The 23,806-nt window shown below is 38.1% G+C and overlaps 2 protein-coding genes across 3 annotated transcripts; one reads left to right on the forward strand and one right to left on the reverse strand.

Annotated features, from left to right (window-relative positions):
* Positions 1–8,096: 8,096 nt before the first annotated feature.
* Positions 8,097–12,237, reverse strand: LOC141325485 (inactive serine/threonine-protein kinase 19-like). Of its 2 annotated transcripts, none has more exons than XM_073834213.1 (6): positions 11,924–12,237; positions 11,268–11,413; positions 10,638–10,873; positions 10,465–10,562; positions 10,243–10,386; positions 8,097–9,522 (listed from the first exon to the last, which is right to left on the reverse strand). In XM_073834213.1, the coding sequence occupies exons 1-5, from the start codon at positions 12,012–12,014 to the stop codon at positions 10,286–10,288; spliced, it is 672 nt and encodes a 223-aa protein (XP_073690314.1). In that variant the 5' UTR covers positions 12,015–12,237; the 3' UTR covers positions 8,097–9,522; positions 10,243–10,285. The 2 variants fall into 2 exon arrangements, with proteins under 2 accessions (XP_073690314.1, XP_073690324.1); XM_073834223.1 differs by having other exon boundaries at positions 10,461–10,562.
* Positions 12,238–14,887: 2,650 nt separating this feature from the next.
* On the forward strand, positions 14,888–21,380 carry LOC141317992 (5-hydroxytryptamine receptor 3A-like). Its single transcript, XM_073833172.1, has 10 exons — positions 14,888–14,915; positions 15,639–15,790; positions 15,885–15,929; positions 17,736–17,842; positions 17,973–18,142; positions 18,429–18,547; positions 19,336–19,546; positions 19,765–19,932; positions 21,082–21,192; positions 21,295–21,380. Exons 1-10 carry the CDS (start codon positions 14,888–14,890, stop codon positions 21,378–21,380), a joined length of 1,197 nt encoding a protein of 398 aa, XP_073689273.1.
* Positions 21,381–23,806: the final 2,426 nt, after the last annotated feature.

Consider the following 23,806-nt stretch of genomic DNA (forward strand, 5'->3'; position numbering starts at 1 on the left):
CTCACCCAGGGGCACATCCACCATTCCATCTCAGATTGTGGAGGCAGCAGAACCCCCATGCTCCTCTACCACAACCGTCAAATCTGGGGAAAAGAGCTCAGAGGCCTCACCCAAGAGCAAATCCATGGTTCCAGCCCCATTTGAGGCAGCAGAACCCTCATGCCCCTCAAACACAACCATCTGGTGCAATTAGGCATCACAAAAGAGCCTATTGAAGGTTCCGACCCAAATTAAAGAAGCAGTCACCTAACTCAGATACCTAATTTGTGTATGTGCATTAGTTAGAAATTATCTGTGTATTAGTAAGAAATTGTCTGTGTATTAGTAAGCAATTATCTGTGCATCTGTAAGAAAATACCTGTGCATCTGTAAAAAAAATCTGTGCATTTAAATAAATAAAAATGAAGAAAAAAATCATTGTTCTATTCAATTATTTATCTATTCATTTATAAATGACAACATACAGTACATAAATTGATGTCATTGTTGTATAAATGTGGCAGACTGAGCCATTTTTTGATCACATATAGACATTTTTTACAATAAAAAAATTGTCATTAATGTCATATAAGCGTATGTGCCAAAAAAATAGAATATCGAGGGAAAGTCCATTTATTTCAATAATTTGTTCAATAAAGTGAAACTTGTATGTAATATTAGTTCACTACACACAAAGTGAAACATTTCAAGCCTTTATTTGTTTCAATTTTAGTGATTATGGATTAAAGATAATTTTTTTTTTTTAAATACAGTATTTCACAAAATTAGAATATCATGACAAAGTTTAACATTGTAGGCCCCCTGTGTCCCAATCTAGTCAGCTAATTAACGCAAAATACTTGCAAAAGTTTCCTCAGCCTTTAAATTGTCTCAGTCTGGCTTAGTAGGCTTCAGAATCATAGGGAAGACTGTTGACTTGACGGTTGCGCATTTTGAAAAAAAAAAAAGTGAGACATTAAAAATTTCTGATGGGAACTGTGGACATTCAGAAGTACAGGTGAACAGAAGAAGCTCATTAAATAACTTCATATGCATTTTTTTCATAATACATTGTGAAATATTGTGTGTTATATAGTAAATATTATTACATATTAATATTATTACAGTTGTAAATAACAGCCCTCCATGTGAATATATTGTAAAATGGAACTCAGTGTCACATGATCCTTCAGAAATCATTCTAATATGCTGATTTGCTACTCAGGGAATATTTCTGATTATTAGCAATATTGAAAACTGTTGTGCTGTTTCAGTTTTTTTTTTTTTTTTTTGCGTGGCCCCTGAATGATTACAAAAATTATTACAGACTCAGGAACTAGACCTTTTTTGTATTTGAAATAGGCTTCCTGATAATGTTTGGTGCTCAGACACACATCTTTTAGCCAAGAATTCGCACAACACACCTCATATCTTCCAATTAAATGTGATGAAATATTAATAAGATGAACAGCAGCTATGCTAAACTTTCTCCTTTTGCTTTCCTGTTGCTAAATAAGGAAGCCCAACCCAAGGTTCTGCACCAGTTTGTAACGGTGGCTGCCCCCAAATCAAATTTGACTAAATAAATTTACATTTAATTGTTCGGGCGCCAGACAAGTAAAACTTGTCAAGTAAAAAAAAATTACATATAATGAAGTTCAATTTCCCCGAAGATAACTCAAACCACGGTTACACAAAAAAAGAAAATTCCTTCAAATACCCACATTAATATAGAACAGTGCTTAAATGACACATTCAGAGATTGAAGAAAAAAAATATGTTTTAGGAAATCATTTTTCAAACACACACACACAAAAAAAGAATTTTACAAAGTTAAATTTTCACAGAGTTTGTATTTCTTTTTTCTTTTCTTCACATGAAAAATAAAAAAAAATCTAAAGTAAACAGACAGCAAGTAGATTGCTGTTCAATTTCAGTTCAAGATTTCACACACAAGCAACAACAAAATCACGAGAGTCCTTGATTCACTGTAATATCTTAAAGTTCGTTCTTTTCCTTTGTTTTTTTTTTCAAACTCAGTTTTTAGTGTTCAGTTTTCAACAAAAAGAAACATGTAAAAAACAACCACAAAGAAAAATAAATAATCCAAACGAGTGTTTGTGTATGTGTGTGTGTGGTGGTGGCTGCGTGAAGCAGTCTGTGTAGCGGCCGCAAATCCCGGGCCGGAGAAAGAGTTTGGAGACTTAACGTGAGGTTAAAAGATGATGGACATCATCACTAGTACCTGAGGCAGGCGAGCAAACCAGGCTGGATTATGTTGCACCAGGCAGGCGAACGAACCATGCAGACGCAGTAGAGCAATTTCTCCGTCACTTTGGCGATCGCACCCAGTCAGCGCATGCACAGAGATTCCAGCAAAGAATAGTAGCCTATGACCTTCAGCTTCAGGTAGCGTGTGTCCCACTCCAATAACAACCTACACGTGTGTTTTGTTTTTACTCGCTCTTCCACTTCCGTTTCTAGCGCTCTTTTATATTCAATTTCCTCATTGGTTTGTTTCCGCCCATTAGAAAAGATGAAAAGCTGAAATGGACTTCTTTCATTTCGCTACACTCTCCCTCCCTGGAGAAGACAACCTATGGTTGTGGAAATGTGAATCATAATTAAAATCCCATGAATGCCTCTTCATCAGAAGATTCATTGAATATTTGGCAGAGTCTTTTCTTCTCCTGGCATTCCAGCTCTTCAGCCGTGGGAAAGCATGGTTTCAGGTTGCACACATGTACTATGCGAACATCTTCGCCAGTGGTCTCTAGCGCTATTCGATAGTTCAATGGACCCACCTGTTTTACGACACGGTAAGGGCCTTTCCATTTTTGAGCCAATTTTGCAGTGAAGTGATGTTGTGCACTAGACTGGGGAAAGGTTCTCATCCACACACGATCCTTTTCCTTGTATGTGACATCTCGTCTTCTTTTATTATAATTCCGAAGCTGTCTCTTTTGTGCTTTTTTACAGCATTCCATGGCTTTGGTCTGTGCTCAGTTAGGTGATGGACTGTATCGTAAGATGCGCAGTCTGGAGTTAGATTCTTGCCATGTAACACCTTGTCCTTGGGACTTTGCAGTTTCCTCCCTAAATGAAGCTCTGCAGGGGTCATCCCAATCGTTTCCTGGACAGCTGAATTAATAGCGAAACGGAGTTCCGGTAAGTATTGGTCCCATTTTTTATGATTGTTGTCCACATAGGCAGAAATCATGCATTTGAGCGTACGATTAACCCTCTCTGTCATATTTGTTTGTGGATGGTATGATGTTGTCAATTTAGGTTTGATACTCCACTTTTGACAGAGTTCTCTGAACAGTGATGACACAAATTGTGTACCTCTATCCGACAGAATGAAGTCTGGCACTCCCCAACGGGTTAGAATTTCCTTCCGAAGAAGTAATGCAACCGTCACAGCTTTAGCGTTGCGCATGGGGAAAAATTCCACCCACCGGGAGTAGTAATCTACAAAGAGTAAGAGGTACTCATTTTGCTGTGTGCTGCGTGGCATTGGCCCCATAATGTCCACTCCAAGCATTTCGTTGGGACGGGTGGTGGTGACTTGTTGTAGTTTGCCCACAGGTTTCTGATTTTCTCCCTTAAGAGTCTGGCATTTGACACATTTAACGTGGTGTTTTATGTCAGTCCACATTCCAGGCCAGAATGCAACATCATGGATACGCTTGTAGGTCTTATAAATACCTACATGACTGCTCCAGGGATTAGAGTGGTAGTGGTGTAGAACGGATGACACAAGGCTGGTAGGAATGTAGACTCTGTAATGAACTTGATTGTTCGGCAGGTGAGTTTTGTGATAGAGTTTATCTTCCACTATCTCATACTGATCTTTTAGAGAGGAATCATTTTCGGCAAGTGCTTGAAGTGTGTTGGTGATGATAGGGTCTTTGTGCTGTTCTTCCCAGATTGTGGCTGGAGACATCGGAAACTCAGCATTCTCCTGTTGGTGTTGGTTGGTGTACAGGTTACAACTGGCGTGAATCCGAGACAGAGCATCAGGTGCCATATTTAGTTTTCCTTTGCGATATTCAATGATGAAATCAAATCTCTGTAGTCGCAAGGCCCACCGGATGAGGCGACTTGTGGTTTTTGTGGAAGACATTACCCATTGTAACGCTGAGTGGTCTGTGATGACAGTGAACAGTTTGTGCTCTAGGTAGTGCTGCCATTTTTCCAGGGCCCAAATTACAGCCAAACACTCTTTTTCAGTGGCTGTGTAATTGGTCTCTGCTTTGTTCAGGGTTCTGCTGGCATAAGCAATAACTTGTTCCAATCCCTGTTCCTTGCGCTGGGTCAGCACAGCACCCAGACCAGTGTTACTGGCATCCGTATAGACGGTAAAAGGCAGTTGAAGGTCAGGATGGCCAAGAATGGGTGGAGAGGTAAGACAGCATTTTAAATGTTCAAAGGCTTGTTGACATTGTTGTGACCAGAGGAATGAACATCCTTTTTTTTCAGTGCATTGATGGGTTCAGCGATCCTGGAGAAGTTTGGTACAAACCGGTGGTACCACCCCGCTAACCCCAGGAAGCGCTGGACCTCCTTGATGTTGGTGGGAACAGGGTATTCATGTATAGCCTCCACTTTACTTGGATCTGCAGCTATGCCTTGGACGCTGACAACATGTCCAAGAAAAGTTATTTTCTGAAGACAGAACTTGCTTTTTTTTTAATTAATGGTGAGGCCAGCCATTTGCAGCTTGTAAAGAACAGCCTGGAGGTCGGAGAAGTGCTGGGCTGCAGATGGTGAGTAAATAATGATGTTGTCAATGTTGACAAAGCAGATGTTTCCACGCAATTCTCCTAGAACGTTCTCCATTAGTCTTTGGAATGTTTCTGGGGCATTTTTTAACCCAAGTGGCATAACATTAAACTGAAACAGTCCTGATGAAGTTGTGAAAGCAGTCTTTGGTTTACTTTCTTGATCCATGTTCACTTGCCAGTAGCCACTGTTAAGGTCAATGGTGGAAAAGATGGCCGCTCCAGATAGTGACTCCAAGATCTCAGTGATGTTGGGTAATGGGTAAGCATCGTTCTCTGTAATGGCATTAACTTTTCTGTAGTCCACACAAAACCTAAGGCTTCCGTCTTTTTTAGGGACCAAGACAACAGGTGAGGCCCATCCAGAGTGTGATGGTTCTACGATTCCGGCAGTCAACATCTCTTCCAGTTGCTCTGTAATGACAGCTTGTTTGGCAGGTGTTGTGCGGTACGGTCTTTGTTTTATAGGTACTTGGTGGGTAGTATATATATATGTGATGCTGTGTAACTTCAGTATGTCCCGGACGAAGGGTACAAACTTGAGGGTTTGACTCGAGGATCTGCCGTAGCTGTTGCTTGCCTTCCGGAGGTAAGTGGGCATCCTGTACAGCAGTGTCAATTAGTGTCCTTTCATCCAGGTAGTCTGGTTGAAACATGTTAAGTTGAGGAGGAGGAACAGAAGATAGTAAGGAGAGGCTGTTGGGATTTTTATTTCCCATCTTTCCCCTTGGATGTTGGGAACTGATAACTGGTACACTGGCATTTGTTGGCTGGAAAGGATAATACTCTTTAGGATTGGACTGAAATGAATACTTTTGATCTGCCACATTGATCTGCAGCCCACTGGAGAAGATGAAGTCCAGTCCTAATACGACTGCATAGGCCAGGGCTTTGGCTGATAGAACAACAGCAGGTATGGTGAATACTTGTTGATGTAGGGTGATTGGCATGTTTATCCAACCTAAAGGAATTTCTGCTTCCCCATTTGCTAGGTAGAGCGGACCCTGGGTCCATGGATGGAGTTTTTGTGAAGTGAGCTCCTTCCAGAGATTCTCATGTAGAAGGGTGTAACTAGCCCCAGTATCAACAATGGCTTTTCCCTTCCAGGTACCAATGCAAAGTGGTATCACTAATTGTTGTGGAACAATTGCAGTAGGTGGTGGTTTCTTACCAGTTGTTGGTGACTTGTGGGGAAAGGTGGCAGACACAGAGCGATTGCCAGGTGGACCAGTAGTACCTTTAGTAGATGGAAATGTTGTCCGCTTGCTATTGGAGGAAGGGTGTTGGCTGGTGGACTGAGGTGACTGGGACTGAGAAGAGACAAAGTGAGGACAGCTGCCAGGTGAGTGATGGCCTTTACATCGCCAGCATTGCACTAAAGGCTTCTCTGCCGGGCGGTTGGGAATAGGTCTTTTAGGGATGGATAGGGGTTGCTTAGAACTCACACTTTTTTCATATTGCAGTTGTTGTTCGTAGTCCTTTTCCAGCTGTTGGCCCAATTTCACAAGTTCATCGGCTGTGTTCACCCGACTGCGAATCTGGCTTGCAAGGTAGGGATTCATATTTTTCAACATCATTTTCACCAACTCACTGTCCGTCAAGGTGGGCTTCCACCTTTTGCAGAGAGCTCTGTATGTAAATGCAAAGTCTCTAATGCTCTCTCTTTCTCCCTGTGTTCTTGTCGTTACCCTTTCAGCTAGCTCGTCTTCATAATCCTCTGAGAGGAAAGCAGAGAGGAAAGCAGCTTCAAACTCTTGCCACGTGGTTATTGAAGATCGTGCAACTTCCCACCAGTCCCGGGCAGTACCGTAAAGGACAGTGCGGAAAGTGGCCAGGATGTCAGCATTAGTAAGAGGATGTAACGCCAAGAAATCCTGACATCGAGTTAGATAGAGCAAGGGGTACACATCATCTGACTGTCTCCCAAAAGTAGGAAATGTAATCTTAAGATGATCACTCTTTACAACAGGAGCATGAAGCAAAGGAGCAGTCACTGGTGATACAGACGAAACTGGAGCATTGAGAGGTAGAGGTGAGTAATCTCTTGTCTGCAGGTCAGTCATTTGTTTCTCTTGCTTTTCGAGTCTTTTCTCAAGTTCAGTTTGTAAGCTTTTTACAGTTGCACACAGTGTGTTGGTGGTTTGGGTGCACTGGGTGAGCTCTGTTGACAACTGGTCATAATTTCGTTGATGGGTTACCAGGTAGGTTTTGATGTCTTGCTGAAGCTCCACTTGAAGTTGGTCAATCATGAACCGCACTTCAGACACATATGTAGTCTTAGCTTTGTGAAGTTCATCAGGAATCATGACTTTAAGTGACTTAGTGAGTTGATCAGTCTCTTCCTTCACATGCTTCTTACTTTCAGAAATGTGGGTGAGCACTTCTTGTTGGTTTTGCTTGAGTTTATCAGCAAGGTTAGAAATCAGGCTGTCGTGATGTGCAGTCATGGTTTTAAGTTCTTTGGCAAGTTCACCAATGGTTTTCTCATGGGTTTGCATATGCTGTGTCAACGTGTCCCAGTTTCCTTTAACTTGAGTGAGTTGATGCATTCCTTTTCCAGGAGTTGACAGGATGCCAGGCAAGTCCTGCTGTACCACTGAAGATAAAGATGAAGGCCCAGGTGATGTGCATATCCGCATGGAGTCGCCATTCGGTTCCTGTTCCCAGGTGAAGGGTTGAACAGGAGTACTGCCAGCTAGTGGTGAAGTAGCAAACCGCACATGGGTTCCTGGGAAGTCAGTGGTGCTGGCTTGAGTAGGAGTGAAGTGGAAAGGAGCACGAAGAGGTCCAGTTGAAGAAAGTAGAGGACGGGGTGCTGGAGGCCAGACTGGGGTAGCAACATCTGATGCGGGTGGTTCCATCTGTTTAAGTGGTCACGGTTTACGTGCTTAAATGTTTTAAGTTTCAAATTGTCAAGGTTTATTTAAATTTTAAGTTTCAAGGTTTAAGTGTTTAAGTTTCAAGTCATCAAGGTTTAAGTGTTTAAGTTTCAAGTCATCAAGGTTTAAGTGTTAAAGTTTCAAGTCCCTGTTCGGGCGCCACTTATGTAACGGTGGCTGCCCCCAAATCAAATTTGACTAAATAAATTTACATTTAATTGTTTGGGTGCCAGACAAGTAAAACTTGTCAAGTAAAAAAAAAATTACATATAATGAAGTTCAATTTCCCCGAAGATAACTCAAACCACGGTTACACAAAAAAAGAAAATTCCTTCAAATACCCACATTAATATAGAACAGTGCTTAAATGACACATTCAGAGATTGAAGGGTTTGGTCAAAAAAATATATATATATTTTAGGAAATCATTTTTCAAACACACACACACAAAAAAAGAATTTTACAAAGTTAAATTTTCACAGAGTTTGTATTTCTTTTTTCTTTTCTTCACATGAAAAATAAAAAAAATCTAAAGTAAACAGACAGCAAGTAGATTGCTGTTCAATTTCAGTTCAAGATTTCACACACAAGCAACAACAAAATCACGAGAGTCCTTGATTCACTGTAATGTCTTAAAGTTCGTTCTTTTCCTTTTTTTTTCAAACTCAGTTTTTAGTGTTCAGTTTTCAACAAAAAGAAACATGTAAAAAACAACCACAAAGAAAAATAAATTATCCAAACGAGTGTTTGTGTATGGGTGTGTGCGTGTGCAATGAGCGTGTATGTGTGTGTGTGGTGGTGGCTGCGTGGAGCAGTCTGTGTAGCGGCCGCAAATCCCGGGCCGGAGAAAGAGTTTGGAGATTTAACGTGAGATTAAAAGATGATGGACATCATCACTAGTACCTGAGGCAGGCGAGCAAACCAGGCTGGATTATGTTGCACCAGGCAGGCGAACGAACCATGCAGACGCAGTAGAGCAATTTCTCCGTCACTTTGGCGATCGCACCCAGTCAGCGCATGCACAGAGATTCCAGCAAAGAATATAAATGATATAAATTTTTCCTTCCTAATATGAAGTGACAATTGACTCCTTTAAGTGATTTACAGTGGCATTTTCTTATTACCTTTTTTAAATTTTTATTAAAAGTATGTGATTATTCATTATTCAGAAATTCAGGTTACGATAAATGTTTCAAATATACAGTTTTGAATATACAAATATTACGTTTTAAAAAACTGTAAGTATATGTTACAATGACACTAAATAGATAGGGTAAATAGAGATTGCCTGCTTTGATAGATTATATAAGTAACATGACATAGAAATTAATAGTATATTTATCATTGCCATTAGGATATGTCCCAAAAACCTTCAAACTGGCTGTTATCAAGCCTCTAGGCAAATTAATTTGTTGACCCCAATGAATTAAGTAATTACAGACTGATCTCAAATCTCCCTTTTCTTTCAAAGAAACTAGAAAAAGTAGTATCATCACAACTATGTTCCTTCTTAGAAAAAAATGCTATCTGTGAGGATTTCTCTCATTAGAGTTACAAATGACCTGCTCTTTTCATCTTAAATACTGTAAAGCTGCTTTGACACAAAAAAGCACTATATAAATACTAGCAACTTGACTTAACTAGTGGCTATCCTGAATGAAGACAGTGAGAAATCCACTTGACACTTGACACTTGTGAAGTTTGGCAAAAATTTGATTATATATTTTGTGAACAGGTGATTCATCTGATTGTAGCCAAAAGAATATGGCAATAAATACATTACGCAAATCAATTCTGTACAACCCAAGTCAAGTCAGTGGAGCTGTTAGTTGCCGTTTCCATCCACGTATCGTAATAATGTCCCTGATGTTGTCTGTATGCTATAAATACACAAAAGATCACATTTTAGACATGAGATCTTGTCCTCAAAATTACAACTCAAATACATTCAAGCCCGAAATTATTCATACCCCTGGCAAATTCTGACTTAAAGTTACTTTTATTCAACCAGCAAGTTTTTTTTTGTTTTGTTTTTTTTTGACTGGAAATAACACAGGCTTCTCCCAAAAGATAATAAGACAATGTACAAGAGGCATTATTATGGAAAAAATATTTCTCAGCTTTTATTTACATTTGAACAAAAAGTGGCATGTCCAAAATTATTCATACCCTTTGCAAACTGTCACAGTCTATGGGAAAATCCAAAGTTCTATACCATTCCAAATAGTCCAAGCTGTTCTAAAGCATCCTAATTACCCTGATTCATTGGGAACAGCTTTTTTAATCAACTCAAGTGAAAAACAGGAGCTCTCTGCTGTTGGTTTGTGGACAGTCATGGCTAAGACAAAGGAGCTCACTGAGGACCTGTGGCTGTGCACAAGTCAGAAAAGGTAAGAACATATCTTAAAATGCAAATAAAAGAGGAGTAATATTTTTTTCCAGAATGATGCCTCTTGTACACCATCTTATTTTCTTCTGGGAGACGTCTGTGCCATTTCTAAAAAAAAAAAAAATCTTGCTGGTTGAATAAAAGTAACTTTAAGTCAGGGGTATGAATAATTTGGGGCTTGACTATATATTTATTGATATAGCAGTCTTACCATTCTACTAACTCTGCTCCAATTATATCGTGAATGTGATACTTCATCTGGAATTTGACCTGTGCAGTTGTGCGGCGTCCCTCCAATTCAGTCTTGAGGATTTCACCGTATTTGGCTTTCCTAACCATGCCGAGAACAGCTTTGCTGTTAGAAATAAAGACTGGATGTTAAACAGGAGCAAATGATAACCCACTGAATGCGAGTCTTGTAGTCAACACCTACCCTTAATGAAATACTTAATGAATTTGCCAGAGTTTGGGATTGAAAGCCACCAGCTGCCTGCATCCCTCACTGTAAGGACGCCTGATTTCACCAGCTGCCTGCAAGTCCAAAAGCATCTTAGTACCAAAGACAATCAACATAAAACATACAAACATTTTTGTTCTGGTTCTTACGTTATCTCAGAGTCTGTAAAGAGCAACTCTTTAAGCATTTTTTCTTTGTTGAAACTCAAATCGGAGCAGCTGGGAATTAGTTTGCCCAGAAACTTCTCTACAGTTCCCAGAGTTTCTCTTCCAGCTTCCCCTTGCAAGACTTTGGCTCTGTAGTCTTCAGCAAACACTAAAGCGAAGGCCTCAGAGTCGAACCCCAGCTGGAACATCAACAGCTCGCCTTTTTCCCTCAACTCATTCTGACGAGGAAAAGCAGCGACCAGAGCTTCTGAATGTGCTAAGGTCATATGAAATGATCCACACTCTTAAAAATAAAGGTGCTTCACGATACCATTGAAGAACATTTTTTGCCTAAATGGTTCCATAAAGGACCTCTGAAGAACATCTGAAGAACCTTTCTGTTTCATAATAGGTTCTTTGTGGCCAAAGAAGGTTCTTCAGATTATAAAAAGGTAAGAAAGAGATGGTTCTTTAAAGACGCTTTGACTGAATGGTTATTTGTGGAACCAAAAATGGTTCTTTTATGGCATCGCTGTGAAGAACCCTTTAAAGCACCTTTATTTTTAAGAGTGTAGTAGCACTCTTGGCCAAGATGAATCCTTTTTTTAATAGGTAAAACAATCTGGATCTTACCACCTGCTTGTCCACTGCGGTTTTGTCATTGTGTAAACTGTAGAGCTGGTGTTTTAAGACCACTGGTGGGAGACTGTCATTGAAGAGCTTGCGTGAAAACAGTGACATTAGGTACTGCAAGCTTGACTGAATATCAGCTGCTCCATCTGCTGAACAAACAGCTTGGTTATACTCTGATGGGACTCCATCATTTGTGTAGTAATATATAAATATGTTTACATGCTTTATAGTCCTTGCAAATCTATTAAAACCACTTCTGACATATAGACTCGTTCGTACATTTGTACTTAATCAGTGAGGAAAAGACTAAACTCCAGCTTTCTAGTATTGGTTTATGTTAAATTAATATTGTATTTTTGTTGAATTTTTCCTCAAAACGAGACGAAACAATATTGGAGTGAGTGTACAAAATTAGAGAACAATAATGTGAAAAAATTGGATGCACTGATATCTATATCTTGAGTCAAACATTATTTTTAGAAGGACTTTTATGATTTAATGACTTAAATAGTACGACTTCTTCATGCTATGTTTTCATAAAATTAAAAAAACTTCATGTTGTATTAGTCTAATACTTTCATGTTAAGTGTTCGTTTTTGTTTATTGTTTTAAACGCAACATGAGGGCAAATTATAGATACGAAAAAAAAGTCTTACCTTGACTCTCTCCTGTAACACTGTCAGTTGCACATCTGCGTTTTTTCGTTAAACAGAAGGTGTCTGCTATCAGGGCTCTTTTTCTGTTCATTTCTTAGTGATTTTAAGGACTGCCACTACTTCATTGAACTGTTTTTCTCATGTAGCTAGCTGAGAATAGCGCAGAGATGTTTATATTTAATACTTTTCTGCTTAAGTGACACAGAAATAGTGTTTGCTTTCCAAAATGTATTTTTTTTATAATTTCTTCTCTTGTAACTCGAGTTTAAATACTTGTTTACAGTTCATCAACTACACAACAGCTCTGACTGCGACTCTTCTTCTTCAATGCTTTCAGGAAGAATTGAACCCATCTGGTGCTCTCTGGCGGTCTGTATTAAAACAACACGCACGCAATACGTGCGTACAATACATATTTTACAGACAAGAACGCATACAGTTGAATTCAGAAGTTGATCTGAATAAGACATTTGACATAAAAGACGTTTACAAATAGTCCACAATAGAAAATAATAGTTAAATTTATAAAAATGACACTGTTCAAAAGTTTACATACACTGATTCTTTTTTTTTTTAATTATTGGTTGACTGTTGTTCCGTTTGTCCTGAACAGTTAATCTGCCCGCTGTTCTTCAGAAAAATCTTTCAGCACCCACAATTTTTTTGTTTTTCAGCATTTTTGTGTATTTAAATCCTTTCCAACAATGACTGTATGATTTTGAGATCCATCTTTTCACACTGAAGACAGCTGAGGAACTCATATGTAGCCTAACTATTAGAGAAGGTTCAAACGCTCACTGATGCTCCAGAAGGAAAAACAATGTATTACGAGCTATAATCTTTAAGAGAAAACTTTTTGAAATTTGAAGATCAGAGTAAATTTAACTTATTTTGTATTCTGGGGAACATTTCTGTAGCTTCTGAAGGGCAGTACTAAATGAACAAAAGATATTTAAGGCAAAATAAAGAAATGTACACACCCTTATTTAGTTCAAAAGTTTAATGCATAGTTTTACCTTCTGGAGCATCAGTGAGCATTTGAACTTTCTGTAATAGTTGCATATGAATCCCTCAGTTGTCCTCAGTGTGGATTTTAAAATCATAGTCATTGTTGGAAAGAGTTCAAATAAAAAATATGCTGAAAAACCGAAGAATTTGTGGGACCCGAAGGACTGAAGAACATCGAGCAGTTTAACTGTTCAGGACAAACAAGGAACTCAAGAAAAACTATTACTAATTGATCCTGTGGATCATCCAGGTAACAACACAGTTAAGAATCAAGTGTATGTTAACTTTTGAACAGGGTAATTTTTATAAATTCAACTATTCTTTTATCTTGGACTTTATGTATATGTCGTTTCTGTGTAAAAATATCTTATTCAGGTCAGTACTAAATGAAAAACAACATGCCTTTTGTATGACACTTAAAATTGTTCAAAATTTTGTAATACACAAACATGAAATACATTTATTGTCATAAAATGCAGATCTATAACATCTCTGTGGGAAATTGCTAGGTATCTCATAAAAAAAGTCTTAAGTCTTAACCTAGGCTGGTTGGCTGGTCTTAGCTGGTTTAAGCTGGAAGTATCTGGTTTTAACTGGTCTCCCGGGCTGGGAAAGTGGCCAAAACCCCTTTAAAACCAGTCTGCCAACCAGCTATGACCAGCTTAAACCAGCCTGGTTGACCAGCTAAAACTAGCCAACCCACCTAGGCTTGTTTTAGCTGTTTTTCAGCAGAGAATAACTGCTTTTATATGAATACGCCTATTAATTAGTTGAAGGGAGGTTTAAAACATTTGTGTACTTTGTGCTGTCATTGGACAAAACCTGTCCTTCACATGTCCTCCTGGGGCAAAGAGATTCAATGCTAATTTATATATATTATTTTATTGTAGGTTCCCATCCATCCATTCCCTAAACTTCTTGTCCTCTGTAGGGTCACAGGGACATAGGAACCACCCAGGAGTGTAGCAAATATTGGGTCCCTGTCAAAGAATTGAGAGATGAGCTGCCTTTCTCATTTCACCAGTACCACCAGGCATAAGTGTCTAAATGCTTAAATTTTAAATTAATATTAATCTTTTCTTTTCAATGTTGGCACCCTTATTGGGATTGTTTAGTCATAAAAAAAGCCCACATTGACATAATTATTGATATAATTACAAATAATAAAATATAAATACAATCCAGACAGTTTCACAAAGATCCGCCTACTTAGAGAATCCTGGTCTAGCCTAAGGGAAACACCCTGTATGAATGGGTCAACACACACACATGCACACGCACACGCACGCACGCACGCACACACACACACACACACACACATGTTGGGTTTACATGTTTTATGGGGACATTCCATAGGCGTAATGGTTTTTATACTGTACAGACCGTACTTTTTATCACCCTACACCTACCCTACACCTAAACCTAGCCCTCACAGGAGATTGTGCACACTTTTACTTCCTCAAAAAAACTCATTGTGCATGATTTATAAGCCTATTTCCTCATGGGGACCTGAGAAATGTCCCCACAAGGTCAAAATCTACTGGTATTCCTATCCTTGTGGGGACATTTGGTCCCCACAACGTGATGAATACCAGGTACACACACACACACACACACACACACACACACACACACACACACACACACACACACACAAATGAACACCTATAAACTTGTGGGGGAAACCGGAGACCTGGTGGAAACTTACTATTGGGTTTATTATTTGTAATTAGTGAAACTCTAATTCATCACAAATCTAATGAATATGTCAGGCTGGTATGAAAACAATATACAACCAATATAAAGCTGCCTTGTCCTTTAGTACAATATAAAGGGAGGTTATTCCTTTATTAATATGTTGTTGTTTTTCTCTACATCGTCAAACATAATTAAAACTCTAGTGGAAGAGTTAATGTGCAGTGATTGTTTTCATGTATGCCCTTTGTGAACCGTAGAATGGCCTCCTGTTTGACTGTCCCAGCAAGTAATTAGTGCTCTGTTGTGTGGTTTAAACGGAATAAACTGAATCTTACAAAATCTCATCATCTGTAGTCCTATTAACAAAGGACAAGCTTAAACAAAATATAGGATCAAATTTAACAGACATGAGCTATAGGTTCAGTTATGAGCTAGGTCTATCTTTGTTTGTCTTGCGTAACATCATTCATGTGGCTTTCAAAGAGCTGCGATCCTTTAAAAGAGCTAATTGATCCTTGTTTCCCTTAAAACTATAAGCAGTCACAGCTGAAGTTTTACCTGGGAGTTTGTTAGCAAAGGTCAGTTTTAGATCCTTAAAAAATAGATATATGCATGTACATGAATGCTTATTGATTATTTTTCTTGTTGGTAGGAACTGAAATGGTTCTTCAACACAGGATTCCATTGTTGCTCCTCCTCTGTTCATCTCCACTTGGTAATTATTTCTCCAGTTGTAGCAAACTTTCTTGTGTCATTTAAATACTGTGTGGTTATAATTATAATTTGCATTCAGTAATGTATGAAGTAACTTACAACAGTAATGGTCTCATGAGTTCTGTAGTTCAAACAGTATATCATGGCGGTAGCAACAGCAAGGTCATGGGTTTTATTACTAGGGAAACCAAGAACTGATATAATGTAAATGTATACCTTGAATGCAATGTATGTTGATTTAGATTAAAGCGTCTGCCAAATACATAAATATAAACATGTTCATCTGATCCTGTAGTGTTTGCTGGTGGTAATTCCACCGAGCCTCCTTGTGATCGCCGCTGTTTGGCAAATGCTCGGGTTCAGAAAGAACTGTTCAGTGCGCCACAGAATGATAACTGTACCATCGCAGTGAACATCACTTCACTACAGTATGAGACATTGTCTTTCGTAAGTGCTACTTTTGTCTTGTTAATCATATTTTATGTTTTAAAAAAGTACAAATATACTTATAGCATCTTATAATTTTGTCACCATATTTTAGGATACAAAGGGCATGGAAATGACCAGCCGTATCAAGATAAACATGGTGAGTAAAGTTCTTGAATGAAATAGAATTATCAAGTGTCCATCTCCTGCAAAAACCTTTTAGCTTGGTACAGCAATTGTCAGATGTAAACATTCAAATGTCTGAAACTATATTTTCTACATAGTGTAAATTCATGAGCCAGAGTGCTGTTATACTGAATTTTAGAACAGCAGAAACTGTGCTGATATTCAATACAAGTGATGTACATAACCAATCAAAAGTTTTTGTAAGATTTTTAATGTTTTTTTTTTAGAGAAGTCTCTTCTGCTCACCAAGCCTGTTTATTTGATCCAAAGTACAGCATAAATAGTCCAATTTTGAGATATATGTATTATTTAAAACAACTGTTTGCTATTTGAATATATTTTAAAATGTAATTTATTCGATCGGCAGCAAACGTAATCCAAATGGGCAAGGCAAATGGGTAATCCAAATAAACAGTCCAAAGATCAATCGATGGACAAACAATGTCCAAAACGGCAAGACGAAGAGTAATCCAAAAAGGTGTAAATTCCAGGGCAGGCTGCAGACTAGACTATATGAGATAACCAGACGGGACAGGAGCCCACCAGTGCAGAGCAGAAGACCAGAGCAGATGGACCTGAAACACAAAACACAAACACAGACACTATGGCACAGTCAGAAATTTTCCAAGCTGCCTCTATAGCCATGACAGGGCAGGCAGGGAGATGACTGATGGCCTCTATACCCATGACAGGACAGACAGGAATTTACACACCGGAGTAGTGATCAATTTGTTAGAATGTCCCGAGGCCGTCATTACCACGATGTTGCGTTCCTCCTCCGCGACACCCACAGTAAATGGCAAGCCCACACAGAGGCAGAGCAAAGTCCAAAAAATAAATGAATAATGAATGAGACGAGAACATGAGGTGAGCGGATCCATACGCAAGCTTTTATTTAAAGGCTTGATCATAACAGGCAAGGACAAACCTTACGGGCAAGACATGAGAGTAATCCAGGGACAGGTGAGGGTCGATCGGCAGCAAACGTAATCCAAATGGGCAAAACAAATGGGTAATCCAAATAAACTGTCCAAAGATCAATCAAGGGGCGAACAGAGTCCAAAATGGCAAGACGAAGAGTAATCCAAACGCGTAAATTTCAGGGCAGGCTGCTGACTTGACTAGACGAGATAACCAGGCAGGGAATCAAAACACGAATAATAATTGTTTTTTTTTTAACAGCAAATCAGCATTAGAATGATTTCAGAAGGATCATGTGACACTGAAGACTAGAGTAATGATGCTGAAAATTTAGCTTTGGTCACAGGAATAAATTACATTTTAAAATATATTCAAATAAAAAGCAGTTATTTTAAATAGTAAAAATATTTCACAATATTACTGTTTTTGCTGTATTTTGGATCAAATAAATGAAGCCTTGGTGTTTTTTTTTTTTTAAATATAAAAAATCTTACTGTTTAACTTTTGACTGGTAATGTACAATGTGATATTTCTTATTTGCAGCAGCTCTATAAATGAGAATAATATTGAGTAATTGACATTTCAGACATAAGCAGCCATAATGGTTGGCTGACTGTACATTTATGCAGCTATTTAACAATGTAAATAAATAATATGAAACTGAAATGTTTTCTTTTTAAATTATTTTGTGTTAAGAAACAGTAGAGATACTACACAACTGTGATGTAGCACAAAACAAAATCAGAAGCTGTTTCTTGCACTAAACCAGTTACAAAATTAGACATTTATTCTAATAATCACCAAAAATAGCAAGTAAATCATGCATTTCTTAGTCTTGTTTTTATTTTCCGTCCAACAGGAATGGAAGGATCCTGATCTTGGATGGATGCAAGAGAGATCTAGATATCCAACAATTGTTCTGCCTGTTGATAAAATCTGGATTCCTAGGATAGTTTTGGACAATGCGTGAGTCTTAAGACTGATGCTGATTTATGGCATATATTTATCACTATGGTGTCTGCAGAGGAACTAAACCCATCACAAGACAGAGAACAACAATGTTAAGATGTCATAATCTGTCTCTATTTGCACTCAGAATAGAAACGACCACGGAGCCGTACACTAATGATGTACAGGTGAGGCGGGATGGAACTGTGGACCATGCGGTTGTTTTGTTCACCACAGTGAGCTGTGAAATCAACCTCTTCAACTACCCCTTTGTGACGGGGTCATGCCCTGTGGCTATCAATGGATGGAGTCAGAAAAGTAAGACAGAAATCATAAGGATATTTGTTAAACAGATTATCACCATTTGCAAACATAATAAATAAATTGTGCCTGCTGATAGTGCCTGTTTTCCATGGTTTGCACCAAGCAAACAGAGCTTTGTAAATGTGGTCTATGATGGCGAGTTTACTTGCAAATGAGACATGTTTGCACTCAACAGTTTGACTTAATTTAAATATCTCATGGTCTGATTAAGGTGGAATTGAAGCAAGGTGGAATATTTGAATAACTTAAATATGTTTTCTTGTTTGTTTGTTTGATCCAGCTTGCGCGCTCACACTCCAGATCGCTGACAATGTGTCTTTGGTTGGCGGCAGTCGAGGAGAGTGGCAGACTACCAGCGTGAATAAAATAGTGGATTCATCAAATCGTGCTTATCTCATGGTAAGCAAATTATTGACTCCTAAACCTCAGATCTGAGTTTAGAGAGCTTGTTACCTGTAACCCTCAAAGGCTAAATGGTCCATTATACAACCATATACAAAACTTGATGACTTTAATGTAATGGTTCTCTTTAATGTAATGTGACCCTGGACCACAAAACCATTCCTTTTAACCATTTTCCTTCAACACATTTTTTTTGAACATACACATCATGAAACATTCAGCATTCACAAAATGAATTGTGGTTAATTTAATGTACCAACTCTTCCAGTTTCAATTATTAAACGACGTTAAAATATTGTTTTTTGGCTTTGAATATTGTGTTGGACTTGGACGAGAAAGCTATTTTCAGTCAAAGAGGTTGAGAATACTCTGCTTTAAAGAATCACTTAACTGTGAGCATAAATAATTAGTTTAAAAATTACCTCAGAAGTTACTTTTATTTTGCACTACTTGACTCACTTTTTCCAATAGTTGACACAAAACAACTCGTAGGTGGTCATTTTTTGCCTTTACCCTAGTTTATCAGAAATCTTACAGTTTGCTGCAATAATACACCATATAAACAAACAATTACAAAATAAAAAAAAATTGCATTTCCAAATTTGAATTTGGTAACACTCTGTCCTTGTCCAACTGTGCAAATGAAGTTTGTCTGAAACTAGACTGAAACATCACTAAACTGATTCCAGTTTAAGAAGGCCAACCTTGTCATGTGATTTAACTTGTGAATTGAGGACATAGACCTATAATTGTTTATTAATGAATCGCCTTTGGTCTTTGAACAGGTCGCTCTGTCGATTAACCCCTTTAGTGCTTTTGTGACACTGATCCTGCCCAGTGCACTGGTACTACTGGCTGACCTGGTGAGCTTTGCTCTGCCATTCGAAGGAGGAGAACGCAACTCTTTTAAGGTCACCTTGGTCCTGAGTTTCACCATGTTCCTCATCATCCTCAACGACCACCTGCCTAACGGTGGCAATTGTAGCCCCCTCCTCCGTAAGTGCAAGAACAGAGAGATTTGAAACAAAACACTACAGATTTTAATTCTAAAGGTCAGATCCTACCTTTCCCCCATAAATTTGCACCCTGCATGTATAAAGAAAAATGTTCCAACATACATTTTCTAACAGCATACTTTAAAAAAAGTCAAAATCACTAGCATCTCATCATCATGTGCAATAATAATTGGATTTTCTCTGTTTTCTCCTCTAAAGATTACCACTTCAGCTTCTGTCTGGTGTGTTTGGTCATGAGTATGCTGGTTTCCATAGTGTTAACACGTCTGTCTGTAGAAGACAGCTTCTTGGTGTGCAGACGCTCCGCCAAGGTTCACCCATCAAAAAGCACCAAAACACAACATGACAACCTGGATCAGGAAAAAGGTGAGAGATGTCAGGAAACCATAGGTCAATTTGCATATTTGTGACCCTGGACCACAAAACCAGACATAAGGGTCATTTTTTTAAAATAACAAACTGAATAAACAAGCTTTCCATTGATGTATTGTTTGTTCGGATAGGACAATATTTGGCAACTATTTGAAAATCTAGAATCTGAGGGTGCAAAAAAATCTAAATGTTGAGAAAATTGCTCTTAAAGTTTTCTAATTGAAGTTCTTAGCAATGCATATTACTAACCAAAAATTAAGTTTTGATATTTTTACAGTAGGAAATTGACTAAATATCTTCATGGAACATGATCTTTACTTAATATCCTAATGATTTTTGGCAATAATTTTGACCCATACAATGCTTTTTTTGATATTGCTACAAATATAGCCATGCTACTTAAGGCTGGTTTTGTGGTCCAGGGTCACATGTCTTTTAACTTTTAACTTTAAGTTATGAGACAAACCAAAAAAGTTCAAGTGTGTAAGGTAATATATGTTTAACATTATTATACTCATATCCTGACCTAATGTTAAACTGCCAGAATAGAAACCTCCTGATTATTTACTCACCGCCATGTCATACAATATGTCTTTATTTTTTCAGTCAAAAAGAACTGTTTTTGAGGAAAACATTCCAGGATTTTTCTCCATATAGTGGACTTCAATGGTGGTCAACGGGTTGAAGGTCTAAACTGCAGTTTCAATGCAGCTTTAAAGGCCCAGCTGAGGAAAAAGTGTCTTTTCTAGTGAAACAATTGTAATTTTCTTAAAAGAAATAATAATTTATGTACTTTATAACCCCAAATGCATTGAGCTGCATTGAAACTGCAATTTGCAAACTGCCACCATTGAAGTCCACTATATGGAGAAAAATCCTAGAATGTTTTCCTCAGGAACCTTAATCTCTTCTCAAATGTAGGCCAGGACTTAACTGTATCCATCCGACATCGATATACATTTAATCAAATAAGAAAAATGACACAAATGTACTTGATTGACTAAGTAAAATACTTAAAATAAAGATTAAAACCCACAGTAATGGCATCTTTTGCAAAAAGTGCTTCTGCAGCTCAATTGACATTTTTTGAGATGGCAACTGTTCAGTGATTTTCAACCCTCATTTTTTGGTTTGCGTCAACAGAGACAGGTGGGATTACAACAAAGTCTGGTGATCTGGCTTCAGAGACGGCTTCGCTCCAGAAAATAGTGAACTTTTTGGAGGACATGGATAGAGGAGAAAAGGAGGCGGAGCGTAAAGTGGCATTTGCTTATTTCCTAGACAAATTCTGCTTTGGCTTTTTTATAATGATCTACTTAATTTATGGCATAATTCTTATTATTATCACCCGCACAGACATTTGTAAGGTTGATAATCTAGACTTCTGGGATGAATCTCACCATGAAGATAACTACTATGACTACTCATACGAATACCCATAGACACTTTCACTGTACTGTAGTTTCAATAGGACCTCTCAGATCTTAAGTATCCACCATTAGCAGCTAGGCTGTTACAGCCCTGCATAATCTGGGCATCCGAGCTGTCAGTTTATTAAAACATTGACTTAATATATTACTCTAAGCCTACTATTGCCCAAAGATGATTCACACTATGCTGATATCATCCAAACTATTGGTGGGCAGTGTATTTATGCTAGGAAATTTACAAATTATCCTCATGGAACATGATCTTTACTTAATATCCTAATGATTTTTGGCATTTAAAATATATACATTTTCATACTTTTGGCATATTTACACACATGTATTCATATTTACAAGAATATCAACAAAATCTTGGAAATCAGAACAAGACAAAATACCAAAATAGCTTACATTGTATTTCTCAGTGTCTGACTGAATATGCAAACTTCCTGCATGCTATTGAGATTGAAATACGATTATAATTGTATTAAACCACTATAATCTAGTTATTCTTGTAGCAACAAATACTACAACTGAACTTTTTTGGTCATTCTTAATATATGTTGGGGATGATTTTTCAGTACACATTATTCTAAAGAAATTACAGAAGGTAAAAGCTGACTGGTTAACTAACTATGTAATTTTTTATTGTATCAGTTATATGCCTTTATGTGTCTAAAAAATAACATATTAAAATAAATTAAAGTTGTGAGTATTTTGTGTTGTGTTGCTCACATTTTAGCCAACTTGTCCAACTTTTTGACCCTGGCCTGTCTACAGTGGCAGCTATACTTTATTGAGGGAAAACTCTTCCAAATTTTATTGAATTCATTTTAATAAACTATGCAAACATTATCCATTTCTAGATTTATATAGTGCAAAATACAGTTACACAACTCTCCAATGAGGATGTTTTACAGTTTGGTCTATTCTCCAAGCAGCTTTTATAACCTTCACAAAAACATCAGTGACACAAAGAGTTTGCAAATAAAAATCCCCTGTTCTGAATCTTCCGCTGGCCTTTACTTTCCAATGAACTTGCTCTGTTTGGTGGAAGGCCTGGAGGTAACTTGCCACTGTGCTGGATTTACATATGATTAAATAAGGCATTATTGACATTTGCTGGAATTTACTTACTCATTGTATTTTATTTTGTTCTCCAGCAGGGAGACATTTTTAAAGACTGCACTGGTGTTGTTGCCATGCAGTCATATAGGTTCGGTACAAGGGATAACAGATTTTTTTCTTTTTAGGTGAACTATTCCTTTAACAGACCTGAAACCCAAACACATCAGTGTGGTGTTGTTTGAGATTAGGCAGTAGGCTAGCAGTCAACACATTGATTATTTTAACTGCTCAAGACAACCTAGGGTTTCGTAGTTTAAACCGAACCAATATTGTCTGGTTTAGTAGTTTTACTGTACTTTATTACTTAGTCTATAAAATATAATCTTTTGATTGTACTTTATGTACAGGTGTTGGTCATGTAATTAGAATATCTTCAAAAAGTTGATTTATTTCACTAATTCCATTCAAGAAGTGAAACTTGTATAATGTGTACATTCATTCCACACAGACTGATATATTTCAAGTGTATTTCTTTTAATTTTGATGATTATAACGGACAACTAATGAAAACCCCAATTCAGTATCTCAGAAAATTAGAATATTGTGAAAAGGTTCAGTATTGAAGACACCTGGTGCCACACTCTAATCAGCTAATTAACTCAAAACACCTGCAAAGGCCTTTAAATGATCTCTCAGTCTAGTTCTGTAGGCTACACAATCATAGGGAAGACTGATTTGACAGTTGTCAAAAAGATGACCATTGACACCTTGCACAAGGAGGGACAGACACAAAAGGTCATTGCAAAAGAGGCTGGCTGTTCACAGAGCTCTGTGTCCAAGCACATTAATAGAGAGGTGAAGGGAAGGAAAAGATGTGGTAGAAGTCTACAAGCAATAGGGATAACTGCACCCTGGAGAGATTGCAAGACATGGGTTTTAGCTGTCGCATTCCTTGTGTCAAGCCACTCTTGAACAACAGACAGCGTCAGAAGCGTCTCCCCTGGGCTAAAGACAAAAAGGACTAAACTGCTGCTGAGTGGTCCAAAGTTATGTTCTCTGATGAAAGTAAAATTTGCATTTCCTTTGGAAATCAGGGTCCCAGAGTCTGGAGGACGAGAGGAGAGGCACAGAATCCACGTTGCTTGAGGTCCAGTGTAAAGTTTTCACGGTCAGTGATGGTTTGGGGTGCTATGTCATCTGCTGGTGTTGGTCCACTGTATTTTCTGAGGTCAAGGCAGCTGTATACCAGGATGTTTTAGAGCACTTCATGCTTCCTGCTGCTGACCAACTTTATGGAGATGCAGATTTCATTTTCCAACAGGACTTGGTACCTGCACACAGTGCCAAATCTACCAGTACCTGGTTTAAGGACC

This window comes from Garra rufa, chromosome 1, assembly GCF_049309525.1.
Source record: "Garra rufa chromosome 1, GarRuf1.0, whole genome shotgun sequence".
Classification (NCBI taxonomy): domain Eukaryota; kingdom Metazoa; phylum Chordata; class Actinopteri; order Cypriniformes; family Cyprinidae; genus Garra; species Garra rufa.